A 13,629-nucleotide genomic window follows, 5' to 3' on the forward strand; every position below is an offset into this window, starting at 1 on the left:
TTCTTGAGAGGCAGGTTCGAATGAGTTCTGATCCTCTTTTTGGCGATATCTTGGTGCCAGCATCAAGCCGAAAATCTGTTACATATGAGATTAAACTCCCCTTGAGGTCAAAGAGTAGTAGAACCAGCTTTGCTACCACAGTGGTACCAGTTACTAAGTATGTGTCTGGCACTGCTAACGACAAAACAAAGCAGGCACGAACATTATCTTCCTCATGTTTTTACTGTTCATGTGATCATGTGTTAGCCAGCTGCAACCACTTCAAATCTCTGGATCATAGGAACAAAGTGCAGTTCTTGAAACATAATGGAATCTGTTTTGGATGCTTCTCCAAAGGCCACCTGAGCAAGGACTGCAGGAAAAGGATGACCTGTGAGATCTGCCATTACAGACACCCTACTCTACTGCATATTTCAGAAAAGGTCATGCAGAAACGATCTGTAGATAACTCAAGTGATCCAAATTCTGAACAGCCAACATTAGAGGGACAGCCAGTTAATAGTGCATTTGTTTCTCTCAGATCTGGTCGTCATAATGGGGCCAGTAAAGACTGCATACTTGCAATAGTACCAGTACAGGTCAAGGTAGCAAGCAGTAACCAGTTTCTTGTAACATATGCCTTTTTGGATCCTGGAAGTTCAGCAACCTTTTGCACTGAAGGCTTGATGAGAAAACTACATGCGAAGGGAACGAAAACTGAAATATTGCAGAGAACAATGGCTCAAGAGAAACCTGTCACCACTTACAGGGTGTTAGATTTAGAAGTGGGGGACAAAGATGGGAAGAATTTTATTCAATTGCCTTGTGTTTACACCCAGGACGTAATTCCTGTATCAAAGGAGAATGTCATATCTTCAAAGGATCTTGAGAAATGGCCATATCTCAGAAATGTGGACATCAAAGAAATCGATGCTGATGTGGAACTCTTGATCGGAGTTAACACTCCAAAGGCCATGGAACCATGGGAAATCATAAACAGCATAGGGAACGGACCCTACGCAGTGAGAACCCTGCTTGGATGGATAGTGAATGGTCCACTTGGTAGTATGGGGGATGCAACAAATCATGTCGTAACCACCAACAGAATATCAGTGTCGGAAATTGAAGAACTCCTGATGAAACTATACAACCAAGAGTTCCCAGAAACACACTATACTGAGAAGAGAGAAATGTCACTAGATGATAAAAAATTCATGAAGATTCTGACAGAACAAGTGACTTATGAGAACAGTCATTATTATCTGCCACTTCCATTTCGTAATGATAATGTGATGATGCCTAATAACAGAGATATGGCAATCCAGCGTGCTGCGAGTCTTGCAAAAAGGTTAAAAGGGGATAAAAGCTTCCGAGCAGAGTATAAGCAATTCATGGACAAAATGTTGGAACAGGACTATGCTGAGAAGATACCATCGGACCAGGTACACGTTGTTGAGGGTAAAACATGGTACATACCACATCATGGTGTTTACCACAGACGCAAAGGCACTTTGCGTGTTGTGTTTGATTGTACCTCATCGTTTCAAAACACCTCCCTCAATAAAGAGTTACTCCAGGGTCCTGATCTGACAAACAATCTACTAGGTGTGCTCATGCGATTCCGTCAAGGACACATAGCTTTAATGGCGGATATCCAAGCTATGTTTCATCAGGTGAGAGTCCACAGAAAACATGTGGACTTTCTTAGATTTTTGTGGTGGCCAGATGGAGATTTTAAGAAACAGCCTGAAGATTATCGTATGAAGGTGCATCTTTTTGGTGCTGTTTCATCACCCAGTTGTGCAAATTTTGCTTTGCAAAAAACTGCTCAAGACAACCAGCACAAGTATGACAAAGAGATAATTGAGACAATTCAAAACAATTTCTATGTCGATGACTGCCTTAAGACTGCAGAAACAGAAATGCATGCTATCAGATTACACAAAGGCCTCTCTGATTTGTGTGCCACAGGAGGATTCAAGCTTACGAAATGGGTCAGTAATAGCAATAAAGTGCTAGAAGTCATCCCTGAAAAGGAAAGAGCAGACATGGTAAAGGATTTGGAGTTGGACAGGAAAGACCCTCCAATTGAAAGAGTGCTCGGGATTCAGTGGAACTTGGAGGATGACACATTCGGATTTAAAGTGTCTGAGAACAGCAAGCCCCTCACTAGAAGAGGGATTTTATCCACTGTAAGTTCCATATATGACCCTTTAGGATTTCTTGCACCTGTCATTCTGAAAGGCAAGCAGATTTTGCAGGCTCTCTGCAAGTCAGGTTGTGGTTGGGATCAAGTTGTTTCTGATGTTATGCTCAATCAATGGAAGACATGGCTACAAGACACTGAACATCTCTCTGGTCTGAGAATCGATAGATGTATGAAACCAAAAGACATTGGCACGGTCATATCAGTCCAGCTGCATCACTTCTGTGATGCCAGTGAAGTAGGTTATGGTACCGTTAGTTACATCAGGTTCGTCAGTGATAGTAATGTACACGTTAGCTTCGTCATGGGAAAGGCGAGAGTAGCCCCATTTAAACAAATGACCATCCCTAGGCTCGAACTTCAAGCAGCAACGCTTGCTGCACGGATGGATAAAATGCTTAGAGTAGAACTTCAAATTAATCTGGAACCTTCTGTATTATGGACTGATAGCCAGTCAGTTCTGAAGTACATTAATAATGAACAAACAAGATTTTCAACCTTTGTGACCAACCGACTTACTGTCATCAGAGATCTTACAACCAAAGAACAATGGAGATATGTAGACTCAGCAAACAATCCGGCTGATGCTGCATCAAGGGGTGTAAGAGCAGCCTCTCTAATGTCCAAACACTGGTGGACAGGCCCAGACTTCTTACGAAGGAAAGAAACACATTGGCCGATTAGTAGCAAACTAATGTCTACTGATTTGAAAACCCTTGAAGTGAGAAATGTTCAGGTCCATTGGACAACCGTAACTGATAATCCTACAAGCAACTTCCTAGAATATTATTCCCAGTGGAGTCACTTAAAAAGGGCAGTGGCATGGTTTCTACGACTGAAAGATATCCTTAAAGCAAAGGCTCATGGAAAGCATGCTGTGAAGAACAACAATGCCCAGAATGTGGGATCCCAGTGTTTGTCTGTAGATGAACTGGAAAGAGCAGAAAAGGCTGTGATCTCTTATGTACAGAACTCGAGTTTCCATGAGGAAGTGGAAGCCTTACAGAAAGGTAAACAGGTTAAACTCTCTAGTAGCATCTCATCACTGGATCCGATTCTTGAGGCTGGGATTCTAAGGGTAGGGGGCAGAATTAATAGAATGGCCATGCCCGTAAGCCAACAGCATCCAGCCATATTACCCAAGAAGTCCCATATCTCTAGACTAATCATGAGGCACATCCACCAGACAATAGGTCACTCTGGGAGGAATCATGTTCTATCAAAATTGAGACAGCATTATTGGATTCCAAGTGCAAATGCCTTAGCACGCAGGATTATTACGGAATGCGTCCTCTGTAGACGTCTTCAAGGGAAACCGGGAGAACAGAAGATGGCAGATCTCCCTCCAGAACGAATCACCCCAGACTTACCACCTTTCACCCACGTAGGTATTGATTATTTTGGACCAATAGAAGTCAAGAAAGGTCGTGGAACTGCAAAACGATATGGCGTGATCTTTACTTGTCTTGTGTCACGTGCCATCCATCTTGAAGTAGCAACTTCTTTAGACACAGATGCTTGCATTAATGCCCTGCGGCGATTTATCTGCAGAAGAGGGCCAGTTGACACTATAAGAACGGATCAAGGTACAAATTTCATTGGAAGTCATAGAGAACTAGAAAACAGCTTGAAAAATGTTGATCATGAGAAAATCCATGGAACATTAACAAAAGAGGGAATCAAGTGGATGTTCAATCCACCCTTTGCACCTCACCATGGAGGTGTGTGGGAACGCCTAATCAAGTCACTGAAGACAATTCTTCATTCACTCTTTAGAGAGCAAATTCTTGATGATGATGGATTATTAACAGCACTCTGCGAAGTTGAAACAATAATGAACGATCGTCCACTAACAACTGTATCAGACGATCCACTTGATCTGGAACCTCTGACACCTAATCATTTACTAAGAATGAAAGTTCAACCAGTCATACCACCTGGAATCTTTCAGAGCACTGACTTGTATGTACGAAGAAGATGGAGACAGGTACAGTACATCACAGACTTATTCTGGAAACGGTGGATAAGGGAGTATCTTCCCATTATGCAAGAGAGATCCAAATGGAACCTGATCAAAAGGAACTTCCAGCCAAATGACTTAGTGGTCATTGTTGATGACAAGGCACCAAGAAACTCATGGCTGTTAGGGAGAATTCTGAAGACCTTTCCAGATAAACAAGGTCTTGTCCGAGCGGCTTTGATTAAGACCAAGAACACTGTCCTGCAAAGACCAATCAGTAAGCTCTGTTTGCTGATGGAAACATCACAGCAGTGATGGATCAGTGGTAAAGGCTGAATCCCAACGGTGGGTTAAGTGCTAGTGACCTCTAACCCCCAACTTCGAGACGACAACTAAGGACTGATGTGTAGTTTGTGATTTTGACATTGTTGATTTGAGTTTTGTTGATTCTGACATTATGGCTCCTTTTATTTACATGCTATAATTGTGAGATACACAATTAGGGGCCAGGTGTTGGAGCCATTTTTGTCTTTTGTCTTTACTGTTCCCTAGATCCCTTGTGTTTGTACCCAACTAGACCTCCCTCATGTGGTGCATACCGGTCACTGCATCCATCGGGTTATCGGGTCCTGATTTAAGGGAAATGGGTAGACCTGGCTGGGGCCCGGTCAGAAGAGCAAACAGTTTTTCCACCGCAAGCTGTAAATTGATATGTTTCTTATTTTAATTTGAGTTGTTGTTAATTTTATATATTATGTTTTGTTCAAATAAAACACCAACAAACCTGCAAGACAGCGTCTGCGCGTGAACTGGAGTATGGCTGGGACAGGTGGAGAGTTGTAACACCATGAATTCCACCGATCATGGATCAGATATGAGTCATATGATCATTCCGGTATTTACCCAATTCCTCCCTGATCCCATATGGTGACTATCAAGGATGGAAACGGGCACATGCAGATTCCATTTAGAAAAAACTGATTTCGAGGTAAGAAAGTAAATTTCTGAATCAAGACTTTATTTTTTTGTTTAGTACTTATACTATTGCAGAAAAAAACGATGTGACTTCTATTACATTAAACTAGTTTCTCAGGTAAATTTTGATGCATTTTTGCCCTGTTAATTTCAAATCACCTTGCTAATACAGTTAGCTAAACAATGGCAGACAGGGGTGGGGTGTGTTGTAACACAGCTTTTTAAACTAGAACTACCAAGCCGCCTGCTTTCGACAGTGTCCCAACTAGACTCTTGGTCTCTTGACAGGTGTGATAAGCCCTTCTTACCTCCAGTGTTATGTAAATGAGGTGTGTGTCAGCTGTGGGTGGTTGCTGTTGACACACCTTTCAATACACACCTTTGGCTGCCTCATGAGACTGCAACCTCTCTTGGCAGAAGTCTGCTCAACTCAGGACCATGTTTGAGATTTGATTTGTGGAAGGTTGAAATAATGTGAAATTGACACAAACATAATATTTGAATTATAGTGGCATATTGATTATTCAAAATGGCTCTGATTTTTTAACCTTATTTTAAGTAGTTAAAACTGTCAATAGGTATAGGTAAAGATATTTTTACATAAATTTATACAAAAAACCCTCAGCTACTTGAAATAGAATAATATTCTTGAGCAATTTTAACTCATCAAGATGGTACTTTTTGCAGTGTGTCTCTTTCAAAAACACAACAGCCATAACTAGCAAACACAAATAGAAAATTTACTTTTCTCTCCCTACTCTCTTTTTTTGGCCTACCTCCACCCCCCCCCCCCCCCACACCTTCTTTGGAGGACAACTTTATTTTTATGTAAGGATCAGAAAACAATTCTGTACCACCACCATCACCACACAGAGAGTAGCCTGTTCAGCCATACCAGTGTTATGAAAATGAGGCCATTACATTGATTCTAAATGTAGGAGTACTGTTTGTGTGTTTGTATGGGGAGGGGTGGAGGTGGGAATATGCAGGTCCAGAAGAAATGGTCCTCTGGAACAAGGTGAAGTTGAATTGGTGAAGCCACCCCCCACCCCCAAAAAAAGTCAACATTGCCAGAAATTTATATTCAAGTTAGATTTATTGGTATACAGGTGTATATATAAATACACCTATGAATATTCTGCACACACCTGGCACTGCCACATCATCTCTTTTCTGCACTTGCCACATGTGAACCTATCACAAGACACACAATGATTAGTGGCACGGTTACTTTTGCAACAACACTTGACCTGGCACCATGCCCTTTTCCCTGTGTCAGGTGTGGGTGGTTGCTGCTGCTGAGCCTTTTCCTTGGCCACCTCCTTGGCTGCCACATGAGCCTGTGCAAGCTCTTCTGTAAGATTGACCAAAAACTCCGACCGTCTCTCCTTTACCCCAGTGCATGCTTGAAAAAGCACATAGGCATTCAGTGCTGCAATGTCAATCATATTATAAAACACAGCGACTGGCCAACGCCGTGTTCCGCAACGCACTGTGTACTTTCGTACCATCTGGTCCATTATATCCACACCACATTTTAGGGAGTTGTAGTCAGTGATTGTGTTTGGCTTTTTTTTGTGTGTTCCCAGTCTCCACCGTACTGTGCATGGTACTGAGGATGCAGACAGTCTAGACGGGTCTTGGATGGGAAAAGTTGCTCATCTATGGTGATATGCCTTCCTGGGTGGTACGAAGTGATGCAGTTGCCAACGAAAGATTTCCAAATATTAGAAATTGCAGCAAACCGGTCAGTTGCAGCTCGTTCATGAAGTATCTCCAAAGAGATGAAACAGAGGAAACTTTGCAAGCGACTAGTCACTTTTCACTATAAAGGTGCTATAGAAATAAAGATTATTATTATTATTTATATTATAAAAAGGGAAGGGCAGAAAAAAAACACAGCTCAAATGACCACTGCAATGGTTCACCAACTGCTGCTACATTGGGCATCCATATTCACCCAAACACATATGCACACACACACACACACACATCCTCACACACATACACCCACAAACCTTATTTTCAGTAGTTTTTAGCACATGCATGTATGTATGAAAGGTGCTATAGAAATAAAGATTATTTATATTATAAAAAGGGAAGGGCAGAAAAAACACAGCTCAAATGTCCACTGCAATGCTTCACCAACTGCTGCTACATTGGACATCCATATTCATCCAAACACAAAGACAATCTCCCTCAATCTCCCCAAAGGGAGGCCAGAGTTTTTTCTTCTCTATCTGAGTCAGTGAACACATCCAGCTGAACAATGAACTGATGGTTCACACCATCACCCCCCCTCCACCCACTCCCCGTCCACCTATAATGGCTGCATGTGCATAACAAAGGGTGGCCTAATGGGATGCAAATGTCCCCAGAACTGCCCCCTGGTGGAGGCCAGGTAGAAAAGTTTGGAATTAAAATGGTGGTAGTCCTAGTGTTAAAGTGTTATAATCATCACCTTACTAAGAAAACATTCTTGATTTTAATAATTTTACAGAATGTCTAGGCAGTGAAAAAGAAAGACTAACAGTGGTGAGCCTGCAAATGTAAAAAAAAAAAAAAAACATCTTATGAGGTCACAAAGAAGGGCAAGTCAGTCAGATCAGTTGTGAAGGCACATAGTATCTGTGATATAACACACACACACACACACACACACACACACATTGACATTGCTTATTATTTGACCTCCATGTTCTTTACACAGGTACAATGTATTAGAGTGTTCATTAAGCATAATGAACCTATATTGTTAAATAAGTTTGTTCTATTACACTAATTTACACACACACTTGAATAAAACCAAGTGGATATGAGTTATGGTCAGTCACAGAGAGAGAGAGACATTGTTCTGGATTGTTCTTTCATTATTTTATTTCAAAAACCTCTTTTTGAAGCATATTGCATGGTGTGGCCTCTGTTGTTGCTTGTTTTGTCTAATTGTTACAATTTACCCCAGCATGTGGTAAAATAAGGAGTAAAAAATAAGGAGTAAAGGATTTTATATGCTGTGATTCTATAAGTTTACATAATGTACCATAATCAGTCTCCTTAATTCGCATACAATCTGCTTAAAAACAGACTGCAGGTATAACACTGTTATTTTATGTCTCTGGTACCATATAATCCTACATTTCTCACCTGCCAACACTGCTGGCTTTTATTAGTTGCCAGCAGCTTATGCTTACTGTCCTATATTCTGTTCATAGGAGCAACATCATGTCTGTCTTTATGCACACGTATAAATTCATGTGTGCATATGCAACATTACTGAGTGATTGTGCGCATTTAAACGAAGTGTGCGAATGCTTAGACGTGAAACAGCAGCATCCAATAATGACAAGAGCGCAGAATAAAATCTGCATGAATGAAAAGTTGCACTTCATAAGTCGATGTGGGTGGCTCTTAAAAGAGCCGTTGGATTCTGAAAACAGAAGGGAAATTTACTTGGATTTAACGGTCTTCTCGGTCTTTTTGGGCAGCAAAACAGCCTGAATGTTGGGCAGCACGCCACCCTGAGCGATGGTCACTCCTCCCAACAGCTTGTTCAACTCCTCGTCGTTACGCACGGCGAGCTGCAGGTGACGAGGAATGATACGAGTCTTCTTGTTGTCGCGGGCGGCGTTGCCTGCCAACTCGAGAATCTCAGCAGTTAGATACTCCAACACGGCAGCCAAGTAGACGGGAGCACCGGCACCGACGCGCTCGGCGTAGTTACCCTTGCGCAAAAGCCTGTGTACACGGCCCACAGGAAACTGTAGTCCGGCGCGAGACGAACGAGTCTTGGCCTTGGCCCTAGCCTTACCACCGGTCTTGCCTCTGCCACTCATAATGTCAACCACAGCGCTGTAAGCAAAGACGAAATAATCACGCCTGCTCTAAGAGGGCTGGAGATATAGCTAAATAAGCTGCTCTCCTATTGGCTTAAAGAAGGCATGACGAATAACCAACCCGAAGCGGTCGACATCCAAAGCCAGCCTCCATCTCTTTCCCCTGCAACACTCCATGTGGCACGTCTTTTCTTGTTGTCCTTCGTATATGCATTTCAATATTGAATAAAGTTTTAGAAATCTTCTAAGCTATTCAGGGTACACGCATATGTATGACAAGGACAGGAGAGATTGGCAAATTAAAAAATAGCATACAATAGAATATTACTGTGTACATGTCCATATGTTGAATGAGATGCAAAATGTTTTACGCGCGTTTACTCTACAAAACTCCCTCTCGTAATAACGTTTTTCTATATGTATGCACTTCAATTTAATGTAGAAATGTACTCAAGTTATTCAAGCTACGTACATGTATGACAAGGAGAGGAGAGATGGGCAGACTAATGTATTCATAGCATACAATAAAATCTTATTATATACAATATTTCTGTGAATAATGAAATGCAACATGTTTACTATGGATACAGTAAGAAAAACTGATTGTCGTTGGACCCTAATAGATATATAAAGTTACATATATGTTGTTTTACCGTCATATTGATATTGTAATGTTATGAGTATGGATTGCTTGAAATGCTTGTGTATTGACTTTTCATTCTCCATTTTAATAAAGTACACTTGGGCAAATAAAACACACGTATATAAAATAGAATCTTATTCTACACAGTATTTCTGTATTTAGGACGGGATGAATGTTTTAGGTTGTCATTTTTCTTCCCAATGTCCACGCACTTAATGTAGAGCAATGGATGAAACTGCACCTTAAAATCCACCAACGACACAAAATATTTAGAGTTTAAAGAAAAGCGCTCTTTAGAAAAAAAGGTGGGTGGCTCTTAAAAGAGCCTTTTGGGGAGACCAAGACATGAAAACATGCACGTTTACTTCTTCTTGGGGGCTGCTTTTTTCGCCTTTGCTGCTTTTGGCTTGGCGGTCTTGGGCTTCGCAACCTTTGCCTTCTTGGGGCTCTTGGCTGCTTTCTTCGGAGCGGCCGGCTTCTTCGCTTTCTTGGGACTCTTGGTAGCTTTGGCGGCAGCGGGCTTCTTCGCCTTCTTGGGCGACTTCTTTGCAGCGGCGGCGGGCTTCTTTGCCGCGACCTTCTTGGGCTTTTTAGCCGCGGCAGGCTTCTTAACGGGGGACTTTTTCGCCTTAGGCGCGGCTTTCTTGGCGGGCTTCTTCTTAGTTTCCGCTTGCTTGTTGATCTTAAACGAGCCAGACGCTCCGGTGCCTTTGGTCTGCACCAAAGTCCCTTTCGTCACCAGGCTCTTGATGGCGAGCTTGACGCGAGAGTTGTTCTTCTCCACGTCGTAACCGCCAGCAGCCAAAGCTTTCTTCAGCGCGGCGAGAGACACGCCGCTCCGTTCTTTGGAAGCAGAAACAGCTTTAACGATAAGCTCACCGACGCTGGGTCCCGCTTTCTTGGGTCTAGCGGCAGCTTTCTTCTTGGGCGCTTTAGCCGGCGCGGCAGCGGTTGAGGCTGGAGCCACTTCTGCCATCCTTGAATTTTCTAAGAGAAATAAACACTGAACGAACTGATCTGTGAACGCGAACCTCCCTCCTCGCGACGGACTGTGGTCTTAAAATACACATGAGGACGGTGTAGACTCAACTCGCCCGACACTGCGTGCCTGTGCTTCCGTGAGTAGATGGTACTTGTGTTTTCTCACGACAAATCTCGACCTAATATATGCATCCAAACACTATTTGCAGTGCATCAAAAAACGCGAATGGCAAGAGAAGGCTCTCTCGTTTATTTGCGTGCCAGGGAAGCCCATGCAGTTTCGGGTCGTTTTTCACAACTGCCACAAAAATGCAACCTGCGACTGTCTCACCTAAGAAGACATGCTGTGTTTTGTGTGATATGTGGGGTGAAATTGACAGAAATGAAGGAGTAGGTCTAACAGCTCATAGTGTGTGCTATGAAGGAGAGTCTGAGTAAAGGCATGGAGGTGTTTTGAACGTGACAATGGTGTGTTTATTAGTTAAAAAACCCCTTGTGTAGGTGTGACTAAAACACAAGCATGGGGTGCAGGAGGCCGTGGCCATATGTACAAATACTATGAGATAACAGTGGTGCTCTCAAGAATCAGGACAAATTAAACTTATGCACATGTAGTAGTAACACACAAATAATACAAAAGAAGAGTGTGAATGGTCAGTAGTCCAGAGGAAAAGTAGGCATGGTGCAATGATCATTTATACCTGTGGACAGACATCTATGTAGTTGGAGACATGTGTCCATGATGTAGTAACACGTAGGAGGTGTACTGTGCAATTTAGAGCATTAGGCATTCCTGCAATGCCATAAACACTAACAGCTCTCAGTGGTTTAGAAGCAAACCTGTCCAACAGCAATTATTATAAATACATATATTTCCTAAAATTGATTAGATGTCAACTCCAATTAATATGTATATGGAACAGCTTCATTGTACCCCTGATGTGCATTACCCCAAGTTCACACAAATCCTAATGTGGAACCCTAATCTAAATAATAGGAATATCATGTCAAGCAGTTTTTCTGTGTCCTTTCCTCCGTGTTGTTTGTGTAGTGTCCACCATGGTTTGCTGTGCTGCATGGGGATACTCCAATCGATCAGAGAAAGGAGCAAAAATGTATGGTTTCCCCACTGATACTGAGAGGAGAAAAAAAATGGTTGTCTCAACTAAGCAGGAACAATCTTACCCTCACTAAAGATTACAACAGCAAATATATATGTGAGGTAATCATCAAACACTGCATTTGCACTTTTCACAATAAACACACTATTGGAAAGCTTAATGCCTGATTTATTAAAATACAGAATAGTGAACAAAAAAAATCAAAGACTCCAGACAGACTCGGGTGCAGGGTGAGGGTGCTATCTAGTTGCAGGCTCCATTGAATCCCCTATGGTTCTTTGGCTTAAAGAGAGAGAGAAGAAAAAGACAGGAGAAAATGATTATTATGAGTATTGATGTGATATGAATTAGAATTTGTTGCACATCCTTGGTTGTTTTTTATACGTGTAATGAGTGTATACATATCCAGTAAGTGTTCTCTAATACTGTGTATTCACCCACTATGGGATATATATATGGGTAGACAAAACTGAGTTGTCATGTGTGAGGAGTAAACTCACATCACTCTGCAGGCACATTTTGAGGCAGACCAATTCATCAAAACCAAACAGGGCAAGACTAGGCTGAAAGCAGATGCTGTTCCCACCATTTTTGTGCATCGCCCCGCACTCAGAAAGAGGAAGCCCCCTGCACTACGATGCACCACTGGACCTGTAAAGACAGGCCCCATAGCTGCTGATAGTGTTAGGGGTGACACAGGTATAATAAGTATGAATTCCTAATAATTAATATTATTTCTTTAAGTGATATACTATGTAGTGTGATGAAGTTTTAAATATTCTATGTCTTTTATATCCAGCAGTTTCAAAAACTGAGGAAATACGTTAATAAAATAAAATAAAAATAAATAAAATGAAATAAAAAGGAAAATAAAATAAATAAAAGGATAAATAAATAAAATAAAAGGAAATAAAACGTTAGCTGGTACTCCAAAATTGATATCCTCACTTCACCTTCTCGACCCAACACACTCTACAATCACACTCAAATGTTATATTTAACCAATACTTAGCTACCCCGCAAAAACTTCGCTGAAAAGAGTAACTGGCTCTAATGTGTGCTGATCTGGTAAACGTTGGAGGTTGGAAGCTCCGGTCAGAGAGCTAGACTCAGAGAGATTTTGGTTATCCACCTTTTATTTATTGAACATGGAATATTACAAGGATTGGATGAGAGATGGATGATACAGACATGATTTGGGATAGATGCCCGTGACGATATGTGTAGAGGGTTGTATGTGTGTGGCTGTAATTACAGGAAAAACAGATTAATTACTTTAATAGTACATTCAATCAATTACTACAAGGCTAAGCAAACAAACACATCCTCCAAATTAGTACAGTGACAAACAGAAATTAATCCAATGAATGAAAATGTTACATCTAACAGATCACCAATCATGTGTAGATAAACTGAATGACATAACAGAACACCTGTAAATTACTCAATCGCTCGTAACGAGCTAACAAGGCTACTGAATTTCTCCCGCACCGGTATGCTAATTAGCTCGCTAGCGAAACTAACAACAACACAGGTCGAAATAATAACGACTCGCATCGACCTAGTACATATTATATCACACTCGTTGCAGCATGTACTACATTAGTACTAACCATGGCCGGAGTGAGCCACTTTTTCAGCCCGGGAGTTTCATGCGCAAATCCGGCCCAAAATTATGTTTCCATCCCAATCGGCCCAAACTAGAGATTGACATGAGCCGTGGCTCCGCCCGTGCGCGAGGGCCTCGCTCGCTGTCGATTTGCGAGGTCGTGCACCTCTCGAATTTTGTAACTTCGCGTGCGCGGCGCCTCAGCGCAATGAACAAGGTTATTTTTGCAGGGTTCATACACCTGTACAAGTGCTTGAATTCCACCTTGTATGTCACTTTAAAGGTCCATTTCAATATTTCCCAGCACGTTAAACTTAATTAA

General features: G+C 41.8%; 1 protein-coding gene, 1 long non-coding RNA gene and 1 pseudogene across 2 annotated transcripts; all 3 read right to left on the bottom strand.

Moving 5' to 3' along the window:
• Positions 1-8,166: 8,166 nt before the first annotated feature.
• LOC143500543 (histone H2A-like) lies at positions 8,167-8,953 on the bottom strand. The gene has a single exon (XM_076994695.1). It carries the CDS (start codon positions 8,951-8,953, stop codon positions 8,567-8,569), a length of 387 nt encoding a protein of 128 aa, XP_076850810.1. The 3' UTR covers positions 8,167-8,566.
• A 494-nt stretch (positions 8,954-9,447) lies between these two features.
• Positions 9,448-10,626, bottom strand: LOC143500541 (histone H1 pseudogene; annotated as a pseudogene).
• Positions 10,627-11,849: 1,223 nt separating this feature from the next.
• Positions 11,850-12,276, bottom strand: LOC143500546 (uncharacterized). Its single transcript, XR_013126828.1, has 2 exons — positions 12,199-12,276; positions 11,850-11,980 (listed from the first exon to the last, which is right to left on the bottom strand). It is a non-coding gene; the product is annotated as an uncharacterized LOC143500546 (long non-coding RNA).
• Between the last annotated feature and the right edge of the window lie 1,353 nt (positions 12,277-13,629).

Source organism: Brachyhypopomus gauderio, unplaced genomic scaffold (assembly GCF_052324685.1).
Source record: "Brachyhypopomus gauderio isolate BG-103 unplaced genomic scaffold, BGAUD_0.2 sc156, whole genome shotgun sequence".
NCBI lineage: Eukaryota > Metazoa > Chordata > Actinopteri > Gymnotiformes > Hypopomidae > Brachyhypopomus > Brachyhypopomus gauderio.

What these genes read in the sequence shown, in the direction of transcription:
- LOC143500543 (XM_076994695.1), bottom strand. Translation starts at nt 8,953, where the DNA reads ATGAGTGGCAGAGGCAAGACCGGTGGTAAGGCTAGGGCCAAGGCCAAG.